This window comes from Sander lucioperca, chromosome 1, assembly GCF_008315115.2.
Source record: "Sander lucioperca isolate FBNREF2018 chromosome 1, SLUC_FBN_1.2, whole genome shotgun sequence".
NCBI classification, from domain to species: domain Eukaryota; kingdom Metazoa; phylum Chordata; class Actinopteri; order Perciformes; family Percidae; genus Sander; species Sander lucioperca.
In genome coordinates, this window is record NC_050173.1 from 1,452,801 (window position 1) to 1,467,529 (window position 14,729).

The 14,729-nt window shown below is 39.9% G+C and overlaps 1 protein-coding gene and 1 long non-coding RNA gene across 5 annotated transcripts in view; both read left to right on the plus strand.

Moving 5' to 3' along the window:
- csnk1a1 (casein kinase 1, alpha 1) overlaps positions 1-14,729 on the plus strand; it is a 34,683-nt gene that overhangs the window by 1,155 nt on the left and 18,799 nt on the right. For 3 of the 4 annotated variants that reach the window (XM_031288298.2, XM_031288297.2, XM_031288299.2), the window contains exons 3-5: positions 4,788-4,914; positions 8,024-8,122; positions 13,612-13,695. In XM_031288298.2, the coding sequence (XP_031144158.1) occupies positions 4,788-4,914; positions 8,024-8,122; positions 13,612-13,695 (310 nt within the window). The remainder of the gene's footprint in view (positions 1-4,787; positions 4,915-8,023; positions 8,123-13,611; positions 13,696-14,729) is intronic. The other variant, XM_031288301.2, reaches the window with a different exon arrangement.
- On the plus strand, positions 15-4,096 carry LOC116042176. The gene is made up of 2 exons (XR_004103135.2): positions 15-1,219; positions 1,256-4,096. It is a non-coding gene; the product is annotated as an uncharacterized LOC116042176 (long non-coding RNA).

The window sequence follows — 14,729 nt, forward strand, 5'->3', positions numbered from 1 at the left end:
AACGTCGAGTGGAATTGTTTTTGCGTTACCGACACTATGTTCATATCTCATTGTTTTGCTGTATTAGTGTGGTAAATTCTACTGTGTTGGGGGGGAAAAAAGACAACTAATGCTAAAGAGACAGCAGCCTTGTTGGCATTAGGCCTGCTAATCTCTGACATTACTTAGTATATTCTAGGAACGATGTGTTTTCCCCGAACGCTTCAAAGTCTCATCGGGTTTTCACTGCACGAGTTGCTTTGTATCAGTCTTGTTTAGACCCCATCTCTGCACTTTTATTGGGATTAACAGCTGTTAAGGTTGAGGGGAAACCAACTATGTGGTTGGAAATGGCCGCTCCTCTTTTGTTGCGTTAGCTCCCAACATGTCTTCCAGTACCCTGTTAGAAAATGGCGGCCGAGCACAGAAGCGAAAACAACAACCCAAGCCCCACGGTAGAAATGTTTTCACCGCGTGATTTCAATCCTTATGTGGCCTTGTCTCAACCTGTAACGGGTCACACAACTTGTTTTGTTGTGTGAAGTAACTGTTAAGAGTGAGTTGTAGCCCAACAGAGCAAGTGGTAACGTTTGAAAGACACAAGCTGTGCCCTACATTTCCAAACTGTAAAGTACAATTGTCGAATATACCCTATGCACTTTTATTCATAGAGTGCCGTTTGACCTTTTTATTTTGTTAATATTATGAATGGGCATGTGAAATTGACTTGTTACCGCAGAGGAGTTGCTAACACTTTTGGAGCCTGTGACATTTATCTATTTATTGGATAAAAGGAGAAGGTTGTGTATGTGCCTCTGTGGAAGATGACAGTAATAATGGTCACTACCTGTACAATGAACATAATGACTCTGTGCACACTATAACATAAATGGTATACTGAGGTTTCACATGTGATGAGAAGTCATTTGTTTATATAGGCCTAGTATAAAACAAATATAATACGTAGTTGATATTTATTGTGTGACCGTGGCAGCAGGATTGTTTGATATACAGTTTTGTGCGACTGAAATACATCAAGAGCTTAAATGATGTTAGGGTGACAGGAGGTGCATGTTATTAATCAAATAATAAAGCAAGTTAACTCCGCTTTATTCAGTATTATCATGGTCCAGTTTGTGTGTTTTAATCATCTAACATATGCATTTGACTTATTCTGTAGAATTGGTAAAATAAATATTTTTTTTAATAAGTACATTTTTTATATGTACTTTTAGGAATAGTCAAGGACTGGCATGACACATGGGTTTTTAGAAAGTCAAATGGGTCATTTTGGTTCCCGTTGCTCTACTCGTGTTGATAGGAAATAATCATGTTATTCATTGATTTTGTGTCACTTTCTAGTTGTCATACCAACCCTTATCTGTCTGCTGTCTTGTTCATAATTCGGTTTGAAATATGGAAACTCTACCTTAAGCAGTGAAGTCGGCGGTGAAGCAGTAACAGAGCCGCATATTAAAACGTTATATCTTATCACGTCCAGAAAACTTCACAGAGAACGAGGGCCAAACAGCGCCACTGGTCAGTTTTAACCAAATATGCTCTGGCCCAGCTCAGCTAAAAACACAACGCCAAATCCGTCAGTGTGTTAGTGTATCATTCACTTACAAGCCTGCTCTTAAAGATGTGAACTTATCACAGGCAGTTGCCTCGGTCATGGACTCACGGCAGTGTGTTGCTGCAGTTTAATGCTGTGTGCCACTGCACGATGAATATAGGGGGGAAACACACTGGATAGTTGCTGTTATTTTTGGCATTAAAGTTTTTTTCTGGCCTGTGGAATAATACAGGAAACTGCTGATATACATATTAGTTTATGCACTCTTCTCTTGTTGGAAAGTCACCTTTTCATTAAGCATAGCTCCTTTTTTAGGAAAAAGTATCTGTCTGTCTACCATACAGAAAATGCCAACATTTGACTGGTGTTGATTTTCCTTTGCCTGTTCTATATCTGGCTTAACAGCGCTAACATGCACAGCCTTATACAGTATACAGTACAGCTGGCACATGGCTGAATAGAGACAATGACTGTGGAGCCACGATGACTTGGTTGAAACCTGAACTCTGACCAGGCACACCTTTTTTTTTTACAAAGTAGAACTGCATTGTAAAGGTAACCCGGTCATAGATATGAGCACAAATGGGTTGGATGCCGATTGTGCATTTTTGTTTGCACGCCATGGCCATTGTAGAGTTCTAATGCGGGAAACGTAAAATTAATTTTGTAGGCACCACAGAGTTGTAGCAATGGGTTGTAAAACGAGCATCAATCTCGTGTGTGTGGCACTGTTATAAGAACTTGCGGGTTTTGAAGCAAAGCTTTTCCACCTTTACTGTAATGCAAGCAGGGACTGCTCATTGAATCTTCGCACTGGTAATGCTGGCTTAATGTTGCAGCAAAGTCTTGTCCGAGCCTGTCCAACCTGCTGATCCGGCTGCCCCTCCTCCACTCTGACTACAACCGGGCTTACCTTTTATACAGTGTACACCATAGTTTCAGTCCTTTCCTCATTCTTGCTCTGGTTTTTTTTCACTCTGAGTGAAACAGGTTCCTTTCTAATATTTGTTGTAAAACATGTTATGTTAATTTAACCCACAGTTGATCAGCGATAAAACATAGAAAGCTTCTTTCAAACAAATTGATATGTTTTATCCTTTCTGTCATTACGTCACAAAATGTTATACTACAAATTGTAGTTTCTTATGAAAAAAAAAAAAGTCATACATTTTTGGGCAGTTGACGTTCTGTGATGTACTGTACATGCGTACGTAGCAGGAGGCAAACGCACATCAGCATATGCGACCTAAACGCAACACTAGCCATGAATTGGCACTGCAAAGGACATGTTGTGGAAGGAAGTGTTATGTGCACTTGCATGTTTTTCTGGTTCTGTAAACTTTCTGTGAATCAAATTGGGAGTTTTAGGAAACTGGGGGAGGGGGGGTTACATTCTACAATGAAAATCTAGGCTAATGCTTGTGAATATTTTACGGTATTACAATATTTTTTCGTTCTCTGCATGTCGAAATCTACTACTTTTAGACAAATGAGTAAATGAATGATTCAGTATTTCCCCACCAGCATTTTATTCCCGGCAGTGTGGAGAAGACTTTAAACAGCATTGTTTAAACCTTCCTGTTGGGAAATAAAACGTACAAGCTAACAGTTAAGAAAACAAACGTGTCAAAAAAGCCAAGCAGTTAAAAAAAAAAAAAGAAAAAAAAAAGAAACAGCTTTCCCCCTGGCCCTACTTTGGCACAGCCTCCTGGTGTTCTAACACTTTGAACTGTGTTTTGGTGTCAGATAAACCTTGTAACTCACACATCTAACCCTTGAACCAGACTTTCTGGATTGTATTGTATTTGATTTTTTTTCCTTCTTTTCTTCCACCTGTACCTGAAGTTACGTGATGTTACACGTGCCCACACCAATACAGCCCCCACAGTGTTTGACAGTAGTGTAGTCGAGGGGCATGCATCATTTATACGTAGCAAAGTACAAGTCATTTAATTGCAACACAGGCAGATTAATGTACACGTTGCCTACTTTTAACTCTTAGACACTCTTAATCTGATAAATTGGTCTATTTTGTTAATGTCTTTCGCCAATGTGAAAACTACAGTATGACGCATGTTGACCCATTCAAAGCGACTAGCGACGTGGGCCTGGCCTGTGTTACAGTGGCTCCTTGAATGGGTTGTTCTCTGCTAGCCTGGTAGCCTTCAGGTCTTATGGTCATGGCAACTGCTATTCTAAAAGAAATGCACCTGGTTTTCATTATGACAGCTTGAAACTAATTCAGTTGTGTACTATAATATTGTACTAAACTAAAGTGCAAAAAAATTTAATTTTCCCTTGTGGGATAATGAAAAAAGTACGTGTTGTGTCTTATAAAATGCCGTAATGGCCAACTTTTACATGCATTCAAGCCAAAGGGTTTTAAAAGGGTTATATTTCCATTTTACTGCTTATAACAACACAGCTATTTGAGTCCACAGAATATTGTAATTATCTGTTAAATACACCCACATGTGTTGCTGTTGAAAAACCAAGCCCTTTGACTGTATTTCACTAGCTTAGCCTCATAGAGATGGAGGTGCTTAACACATATCATAAAGCAAAATGTTTTAGTTTATCGTTAGATGTTGTGTTTGCAGATTTGGTTGGTACTGCTCTGTACTATAGTGTGCTAAAAGCTATAGGATTTAGCAAGCCTAAAAGGCTTGCTAAATCCTTTTAGTTTGCCAAGCTCAACCTCAGCTAACTTGTAGCAGTGTCTTGAAACTCGTGTGTCTCTCTGTTTCTCTCTCTGCCTACCTCTGTAATTACCAAACCCCAAAAAATCTGTATGTCAACAAAATGGTGCAGGCAAAATGCTCTGCTTCTTCATGCCCCCGGTGTGGCATGAAGCCGTGCAGAGGAACTATTAGATTTAAGGGTGGATGGTATAAATATTATAGAAAGAAAACTGGTATGAATTTGCCCTTACGGTACAAATTTTGACTACACTGTGCTGACCGGTAGAGCCTTAATTATGCTTGACCCAAAAAGTGTGTGTGTGTTTTTTTTTCTGGCACCAATTCTCATCAAAGTTAAACAATGTTTCCTATCTATTGTTGTATTGATAATAAGATTCCCTTGACAGCACTAATCCCTCCATACATTTTTTTTTTTTTTTTAAAGCCGAAAGATCTGTGTTCAAAAGTGTGAAGTTGGTTCCGACATTGTGCTGTGATCAATTCAGATTGAACACAGACTCACCCTCATAATCTCCCTATTTTGTACCCAGGTGGTATGGCCAAGAGAAGGACTACAATGTCCTAGTCATGGACCTGCTGGGACCCAGTCTGGAGGACCTCTTCAACTTCTGCTCTCGCCGCTTCACCATGAAGACGGTTCTTATGCTGGCAGACCAGGTAGCTAACACGTGAACACATGCGCCTCTATGCAGTCTTCTGAATCGGTGAACGGGCCGAGGGACACCGTTAAGTAGTAGGCTGTGCAAGGTGGTCTGGTTTCCAAACTACTAGCTTTATCTGTGAGGAAGGAGTAAACATGATCTCTGCTTTGGTTTAAAGGTAAAGAAGAAGGGGGAAAAGTTTACTTTTCGCTGAAATTGCATTTTATATGATTTCATGTGTCAAATAAATGTATTGATTAATGTATTGGTTTCCTGTGGGTACTTAAATTCCCTCCCACAGTACGAAGACATGCAGGTCTGGCAAATAGGCTTATTTACTAGGGCTGCACGATTTGGAGAAAAAGTAATATTGCAATTTACGATACTCAGTTGCGATATAATGGTAGCATGAGTTTACTTAATTATCAAGGGAAATGCAGAAAACAAGCTACTAGGGCTGTCCTCGACTAAAGAAATTCTTAGTCGACTAACACTTGTATGATTTTGTCGATTTAGTTGATGTAATTGACAGAGCTGTGCTCTTTGAGAGGTGGTTAAGACTAGAAAAGCACAATATAAATGTAGTTAATGACCCATCTGTAAAACTGAGTTTCTCCACAATTAATCCTGCAAAAGCACCACTTTAAATCTTGTGCTTACCAGAAATGTGCTCATAAGTTTCTTGGAAATGAGTAATTAAGCATGAATAAGCATACAAAATGACTCAACTAAAGAAATCTTAGTCGACTAAGACCAAAACGACTGATTAGTCGACTAAGAGGTGGCAGCCCTACAAGCTACTAGGCCTGAAAAAAATATGAATCACGATTTTTTTTTTTTAGCTTAGCTTTTTTAGATATCACAATTCTCTGCCACGATTTTTTTCTCACGAAGTGTAATGTTTATTGCACACATGAACAGGGTGTGAAATTAGCACCAGCCAATGGCGGGTCCTTTTTCAAAGTGGCGGGTGACTTAGCCTTGTATACCAGCCACAGTGGCGGGTGGATTGTAAAACATTCCTTGTAACGGATTGGACAGCTTTTGTCAAAGAATACTGTTGCTAAGAAACAATGCACAATGCTTATAGGAGTCGCGTTACGTTACTGCTAATGAATGCCTAACATTTCCGGATTTTGCTGCTTCATAATAAAAACATTCAAATACCAAAATAACGGAGGACTTTCTTGTGACGAACTTATAGGAAATGAAACCTTTCACAGCCGGGGCTTTGACCACGCATATTTCCTTCAACTCCAGACTTTTGTCAAGTAGTTTCCAGGGCTAGTCCGTGACGCCGTGTAGCTGAGCTGAGGTACAGATGAAACGAAAATTATCTGTTAAAAGCGTGTGGCGACATATCCCCGGTGCTAAGAGGCCCGCTGCGGAGTCAGCATTAGCTATGAATGAACAAACTGTTGAGGGCGAAGTAAAGAAAAAGAGAAGGTAGCCTACTTTTCAAAGTGGCGCATTGACAAAACGTACAGCGAAAGACCGTGCAAAACATTTCAGACTGTCCTGCCAACCTGTATTTAACATCAGTGTACGCTGTAACGATTTTTCAGTCCCTGAAAGCTGCTGCTGTTTTAATCCTGTCGGCTCTCTGCTGCTCAGTTCCACCCACCCCCACCCACACACCCACAGCCACACCCACCCACACACCCATAGCCACACCCACTCCCCCCCCACACACACACCCACTCCCCCCCCCCACACACACACACACACACACACACACACACACACTGACGGTGGATGCAGGAAAAAACGGAGATGAGACGACACGATGACCTAAATTGAAGACCGCTACGGTCGTTATTCTAAGTGCAATGATAAGTTAAAGTCCAATAAGTACTTTATCAAACCATATGAATGTGTGTCCCAGGCCAGGATAGGAAATTAACTAACAATGTAAAGATCAACATCAGCACATACTGGCCATTTAAGTACAGTAGGCTACCAAAAATAGTGACACATTGAACTAAATATGGCCCTGATACAGGCTCTATCTGAACTCCTTGAACATGTCTTTACATAATTAAAACATGTCAGTGTCAAATGCTTTCAATACATTTTTGAAGGAGAGAAAAAAAAAAATAAAAAAAAAATATATATATATACATACATACATACATACATACACACACACATACATACACTTTGTACAACCTTCTCTTAAGGTCTGCATTCTCTGAACCCCTCCACACTTCTGATATTCACATGGCCGTACACGACACACACGCTACTGCCTAAACAGACATCTTCGTCCTCTTCTGTGGACGTTGTTACGACGGGCGCGCTTAACGCATCCATGGGTTAGCGTAATTCAGAGGGCCAATTCAGCGTAGATTAAACACAGCAGCATAAGTCGGGCATTAGTAAGAGCGAGAACGGCAAGGGAACGAGCGGCGCCGTGCCTGAGTGTTGAAGCAAGAGAAGAGAGGCACCGCCGGTGAGCGGTGTCGGCCTTAGCGTAGCGGCTGTGTGAGGGAGAAAAGAGATGGCAGAGACGATGTGAAGTGAGTTAACAGTAAACCCCAAGCTTCTTAAGACACGGTGGCTTCATCTGTTGTTAATACTGTCGGTAGAGTGAAGGGTGTTAACAACGTGGAGACGTGGAGTGCACACTGTCACGCACACAGCACACCCTTTTGCGGTTATGTAATTGCACAGAGTGACATTGCGATTAGATTAATCATGCAGCCCTATTTTTCACAGCAGACATTTTGACATGCCGTAGCAGGAAAGCACAGGTGTAACTAATGATGTTAAAAAAGGGCTGTGTTACCAATGATGTTGTGCAAGCTGCTTCATTGGCTTGGCTAACTTGGATACTTCAGTTAACGTTGTTAGGTAAATCTGGGTTTTTCATGCTATAACATGGGAAAATGTCCACTGTGGATAAAGGTCTATTGGAGACTTTAAATGAGCCATATTTGTTAATGACAGTGTGAACTTATCAACCTGATGTGCCTCCTGCATCCCTGGACAGGATAAGCTGTTTGTTCACAAGTTGAATTGATGGAACCACTTTCAGTAAAATGTAAACCTATTTTAGCATGTTATGGGGAGGATGGTAATTAACTTTGTGAAATATTTAACTGTGGCCCTCTTTTCATCTTCAGATGATCAGCAGAATTGAGTATGTACACACAAAGAACTTCATCCACAGAGATATCAAACCAGACAACTTTCTCATGGGCATCGGCCGTCACTGTAACAAGGTAAGACCCGTCCAGGTTCTACACATAACTGTAAGTATGGATAATCAAAGCTATAGAGCTGTTGGCAGAAAAAAATGTATGTCATGGTAGCCATGTTAACTTTACAGTCCTGGTCCTGAGCTGATCTACAAATTTAGCTTTAGTAATGGTGATCTCTCCATATACCACACTTGTTACCTTTTCATGGCTACGACTTGACCCACTGTTGCTGCTGTTTCAGAAAAACCTTGAATTTGGCACTTGGTCCATGGCATGTCTTTGTAAGCCTGCAAATGGTACCAAATGTCATACTTTTATCACCTCTTTATTTGACTGACAGCAACATTACCTGGTCTGGGCCCAGCGACAACCAATAGGGGTTATTATCCCATATGAAAAATAGTCTAACAGAGAGAGAGGACCGAACTAGTGCAATTTTATTCAAATCAAATGCTGTTCATATCCTGAAAGATGTGATGGCTATAAGGGCAGTGGAGGAGTTCTGATAAAATATAAGTGCTACGTTCATGGTGCAATCTCGACGACAGAAAATCGCTTTTATGGCTGCATTGCCAAGTTTGAAGTCCAGTTTCCACAGTTAATTAAAACACACTTTGTGTCTTGTGCCTCTCAAGTGTAGCTTTTCTTAAAACTAAAATCAGCCTCATCAATGTCTGTATCATTTAGTATCAGTATGAAAACATTGTTTATTTTTTTAAAGTTTAAGGTTTCCATAATTTTTCCAAAGTTTCACTGCCATATTAGTTTTCTAATCTTTAAAATCTTATCACATCAAAGTTTGTGTATGTACGCCTGCATGCACATCTTGCATTCGGCGTGAATCTTGATCTCCTAGATAGCAAAACTGACATGCATCAAAGTTCTTTTATTTGTCAAAATAGCAGGCACCCCAATATCAAAGACTAGAAGCTATTTTAAGAGTGGACAAATAAAGACATTAATAAATAACACATTTTCAATTAAATAAATAGCTATGTGATTAAATATATTTATTAGATAGATAAACATCAAATGAAATACAAATACCTTCCCGAAATGAATAAGTAGGCAATTAAATAACTTTTTTTTTTGAGAGATGGTCTTTTTTTAAATCCAAAAGTAGGCTTTAGAAGATTGACAGCAGTTCTCTAGTGTCCGTTATCGTTCATTTTGCGCTTAATGTTTAAGGTGTGAAAAGAGCATTTGAAATAGTAGCTGAGTGTTACTGCTTTAACTGAGAAAATAATTGGGTGATATGGGAAGTACCCTTTGAGTCTGTCCACACTGATATCAATCCATGTAAGAAGTTTCAAACACACTTTCAAAGTGTTTTCCAAAAATTCGCCAGCCACTATTAGATAAAGATAAAAAAAAAATTAAGAGCTAACGTATCTTCAATGTAATATCCAATCTAATTCCCCTGTGATTTTTGTGATCTAGTATTCAATTTTGCTACGATAGAGCAGGTCAAACAGTGCAAAGGTATACCTTTTTGTAGGAATGATGGCCAAAATGATCAAATTAAGAACCTAGTTATGTAAACAGTTTTTTTTTTCTTAAATTATGTAATTACCTCTTCATTATAAAGATAATGGTTGATGTAGTGTAAAGGTTGCAGGGTGTTGTAGCCCAGTTTCTGTGTACCGGATGTTTGCTGAAGAACTGATTCTGCATTCTGGACTATGACGCTGGTTTTTCTAGCTACCCACACAAAACAAATATTCAAGCGATATTGTCTTCTTGTGATGTAATTTGTTTGCGTCTGGTCAGAGGTGTGTGTGTGTATGTGTGTTCAAGTTGCCTGAAATTAAAATAGAATATTCTGTGTCCATTATTTTGAGCCCTTGCAGACAGGCAACGTCTGGCTAAGTTAAAGCATGGGATATATATTTGACTAACTTTCAAAGAATGTGTACTCTGCTGCACAGCAGGTGTGCAACCTCAGCCCAACCTCCACTGATGTTTCCCCCTTATATGGCAGCCTTGCTGCAGCCAGCCTTTCATCTCTGACACTGCAGTCTAGCTCTGTTTGTTTGCAGACCCATGTTCATTTGTTGACAGTTAAGGTTCAGGCTAATTTGGAATTCTTTAAATATAATGGAATTGTATTGAGGATTATTCCATTCCAAAAATCAGTAGGAAACATCGAATGATGAATTTGAGAGATGACCGCGTTTCCCGTAGGATTTGATTTCCAGAGGCGGTGCTGAAGTGCGTAAATTTGCGCAAGTTTGATTTTTTTTTTTTTTTTTTTTTTTTTTACACTGCCAGAAGATATTTTGCATGTCTGCTGACACAAGAGGGGCTCTAGAGAAATTGGTACACAGTTGTAGATGTCAAATTACGTTTTAAAATGCTTCAAGATAAATGTGTGAGGTCAATGGAGATTATTTGTTTCTTATTTTAAAGCCTTCTGTTGCCGTTGGTTAGAAGGGACCCCACAATTTCTTTTAGTGCGTCCTTGTTTCAGTATATTGACATTCTAAATGTGCTAATGTTGTTTTTCTAGGCTGTAGTAATTTAAGCAGGTGTGTGTGTGTGATGGAGAGTATGATGCTAGCAGTGAAGTTACAGCTGTGAATGTGTACAGTTCAGGCTATTTGTCGGTGAATAAATGCTACTCCTCCTTAAGACCCAAACTAAGTTCCCATGTGTTGCTTGCCACCTGCTGATTAAAGTGAAACGGGGTTAGCGCCAAAGTTAGTGTCAACTTTGACCCAGGCTTACTTAAAGCCCTGACACACCAGGGAGACTGTCAGCTGTCGGTTCAAGTCGGGCCGACAGGGAGCGTCCGTCGCCCTAGTGTTTTGCTGCGTCTCCTGCATCGTCGCCACTGTTTAAAAAGAACGACCGCTTTTCAGTTTTAGAATATTCCCTCTGAAAAAACATAGAGCTTTGAACTCTTCGAATATCTATTTTTGCACATTCTATCCATAAGAGGGTAAACGTACAAGCAGAGGTGGAAAGTAACAAATGACAATTACCTGCGTTACTGTAATAGAGTAGTTTTTTGTGTACTTTTACATTTTAGAGTAGTTTGTAAAATCTGTAATTTTACTTTAACTTTATGTTAGTATTGTACTTTGCTACATTTTAAATCAAATTTCGTTCTGAGTAAAAAAAAACAACAAACAAACAAGGAAATACAAAAGGTCTCTTAACGTGTAAAGGAACCCTGAGTACATTTTAAATGAACTACTTTTACCTCAGATTTTTTTTATACCAGCAATTTTACTTGTACTTAAGTAAAAGTTCATCAAAGTGATCGTACTTTTAATTCAGTAGAATATTTTTGAACTCTTTCCACCTCTGCGTACAAGATATATTGATTTTAACATTTCTTATCTGCACCTTAGTTGTAGTGTTCAATCATTTCATCCCCGACTCTGGCTGCTAAAAGAAAATAGAGATGGCCAGTTTATTGTGTTTGGGAAGATTTTTATAGCAGCTAATCATTTAGCAGTGGCATTGTTATAAAGGGGAAACAGAATGGGTCACTTAACAGTTGGTGTAGCAGAATTTGTTCAATTACTTTTTAAATTGTTTTTTATACTTTTTACATTTTCTAGAGTGGGATTGCAGCATATCATGATGTGGAAGTATTAATCCATCGTAAAGCAAATCAGAGCTCACTGTGTGCAATTTGAAGTTGGCCTTAGAATCACACACAGACGCAGAATGCGCATGCACGTTGGCCATCAGCTGGCCGTCGGCTGCGGTCCTTGCTGTTTGTTCAAGTGACACTGTGAACATCAAAATATGAGGCAGTGCAAAACACTAGATCAGTCAGCTATCGTTGGCGGTAGTTTTTCAAGGAACTGCTTGGTGTTGTTGGTGCCCTAAAATCATAGTGAGTTTATTCACAGTGTACCAGAAAACTGGCAATATATGTCTACTCAGATTTATAGGGACGAGATAAGGACTTATCGGCATCGTATGTCACAGGTACGTCTGACACACCATGTTAGGTTGTATATAATCTCAGTATTTAATCTCTCAACAAGATAAGACAGTCATTGAATGAGGAACTGTTGAAGCTTGAGTGTCTGCATACTCTTGGTCACAGAATTTGAATAGCACTTTAGTAATAGACATGAATTGGAATAACTCGACAAAGGGAATAACTATATTTGGATTTATTATCCAAACGCCTTCGTAGTTGGTCATAACCCCCCTTTGACTTTAAGTGCCAAACTGCTAATATGTGCGTCAATGCTTTTATATATTGTGACAAATCGTGCACTAATATCTTTATAACCCCAATTAGCACCAGCTTCGATGTGCTAGCGCTGATATTAATGTGCTTAGGGCAGAAAGATGCTGTTCAGTATCTTGTTCCCCAGTGTTGCCTCTCAACTGTTTAATGGTTTAATAATTTAGGTTCAGCAGTCACTTGCTCCTGTGTCAAGGTTGAAGCATTTGATTTGTAGTGGGCACACGGCTGTGTTTACCTCCAAACGTTAGCTGTCTCACCTACTCCCTGCTCCTGGTTTTACCGTAACGTCTACACATTCTTCGGTTGTATCTCTGGCTCAGGTTAGTACTGGGGCTGAGTACGGCTTGCGTCTCACCTGCTTGCTTTGTATAACGGGTCTCAATATTCCAGAAGTTAATACTAATACTATCTTGGTAAACAGTGTTCTGGTATACTGCCCCAAAGCAGTGCTAGGACCTGCATTTGCAAGCTTGTCTTTGTAGAGATACTTTGTCCCCAAGCTGGGCCTGCTGCATCGCAAACGTTTGAGTTTATAAGTCATCAGAAGGCATCTTAATGTGATACAGGTAGTAACATAGTCTGTTAGACAATTTACAGGTGGGCTCATTACCCATTTTTCACTTGTACTAACTCGACTGTAGTACAGATTTAACCCCTTACGTCTGTTTAGCTGCCTATGGTTGACGTTTTTAAACAAGAGGCAGGAACTCTTTAGTGTTCTGTGAACAACTTGGTTATGCTAGTCATCAACTTCACTCTCCAGGGGCCTGTTAAAGCTTTCTTTGTTAGCAGATATTTTATATGCATTTGTTTTGCTGATGAGGATGGACAACCATGGGCTCTTTACCATCTGCTGCCGAAATCCCCTCTCTCCCCCAGGTCTTTTCTGAGCCATGGTGTTGCCTGTCTGCACTGGCCTTTATTGTCACTGTCAGACATGATATTGAAGTTTCAACATCTCCACGTTTACAGGGACACTTTTGGCTTGTTGTACAGGGTTGATCTTACCACGGTTGTCCTGACAGAAGAAAATCACAGTCATGTGGTTCCTTCTAGACTGATGGCCAGAATGATCACGTCTGTACCACAAAGATTTAAAGTGGATTTTTTTGACTGTGTAGGTCCAGCCTTGGATGTGCCTGTCCGAGCTGTAAAAGGCACTGTTAGTTGTATCTAAGGGAGAAAAACCATTTGGGTGCAACCAGAAGTGCCTGTTGTACTCATGCTAACTGTGACTGAAGGTGGATAGCGGCTGTGTGATTTTTGACCCCTGCCCCTCTACTGTCTGCCCTAGTGTTTAGACTCGTCAGTGGGGAAGAGGAAAAGAAGCTTGGCTGTTAGCTCTTCTCAGGACCCATCTTTCTCAGGATTAAACCAGGTGTGACCTTTACCACAACACCAGCTGCCTCACAACAGCAGTTGTCGCTTTGCAATCATACCTAACTACACTGGTTTAAAGTGAATCAGACCACCAGCACCCATCCTGCACTCACAATACCCACTGTATGTACCCCCCCCCCCACCCAGTGTGCACTTCATTAAAGTAGGAGAGGAAAGCAAACTTTCCATCAGCATTGCCTTGTAAAGGGTCCCAGTCCCTCTAATCGTGGCTGAAAAATCTTCATGGCCTACATTTAAAAGCCAGTTTTTAATGTTTGTCCTGATAGTAGTGAATGCATTTATCCAAGTGGAATGCAACGATTCAATCTGTATTTCATATTAAACCAAAATCAAACCTGATCTCTGAGTAGCAGGCTAGCTGACCAAAAGTAAGCAGTGTGGCTCCCAGAACTATGTTTAATTAACAACCATACCGATAAATACAAAAGCTGTATACATACAGGCAGAAAAGCTCTGAGAATGGTGTCAGACAACTTATCGATGACTAACAATAAGATATTTGCATGACTCTTTTCATGAAATCCCAGCCGAGCTGCATATTGAAACACAAAATAAACACTAAAATAAAAAGGCAAATCGAGTCTTCCACGGGTGTCTTAAAGGCCCCCTCCAGTGTATTTTGACATTTTAATTTTCTGACTGTTCATTAAATATTTTTGACGTATAACTTAATTTTGTGCTCAAAGGTTGTTGCTAAAATGGGAATGTGACGTATGTCTGTAGTAGAAGCTGCAGGTCATACGTCGCCCTCCAAGCTTGTGCAGTTCTCTTACTTAGTTAGGGGTAAGGTTAGTTAGCTGATGGTAGGTGTACTTAGCTATCTTAACTTGTTACATTAGCTAACTGAGGGTCTTTGTTTTATTTTTTGGTTTCCTTCACCTTAATTCAGTGTTTTTATTGTTATTTTCATAATAGCATTTGTGTATGCAGTGAACGGATGCAATCAGTGCAGTGGATAACAGGAAATCCCACCGTCAGAAATGGCACAACACACTACCGTTTCCTGCTGTC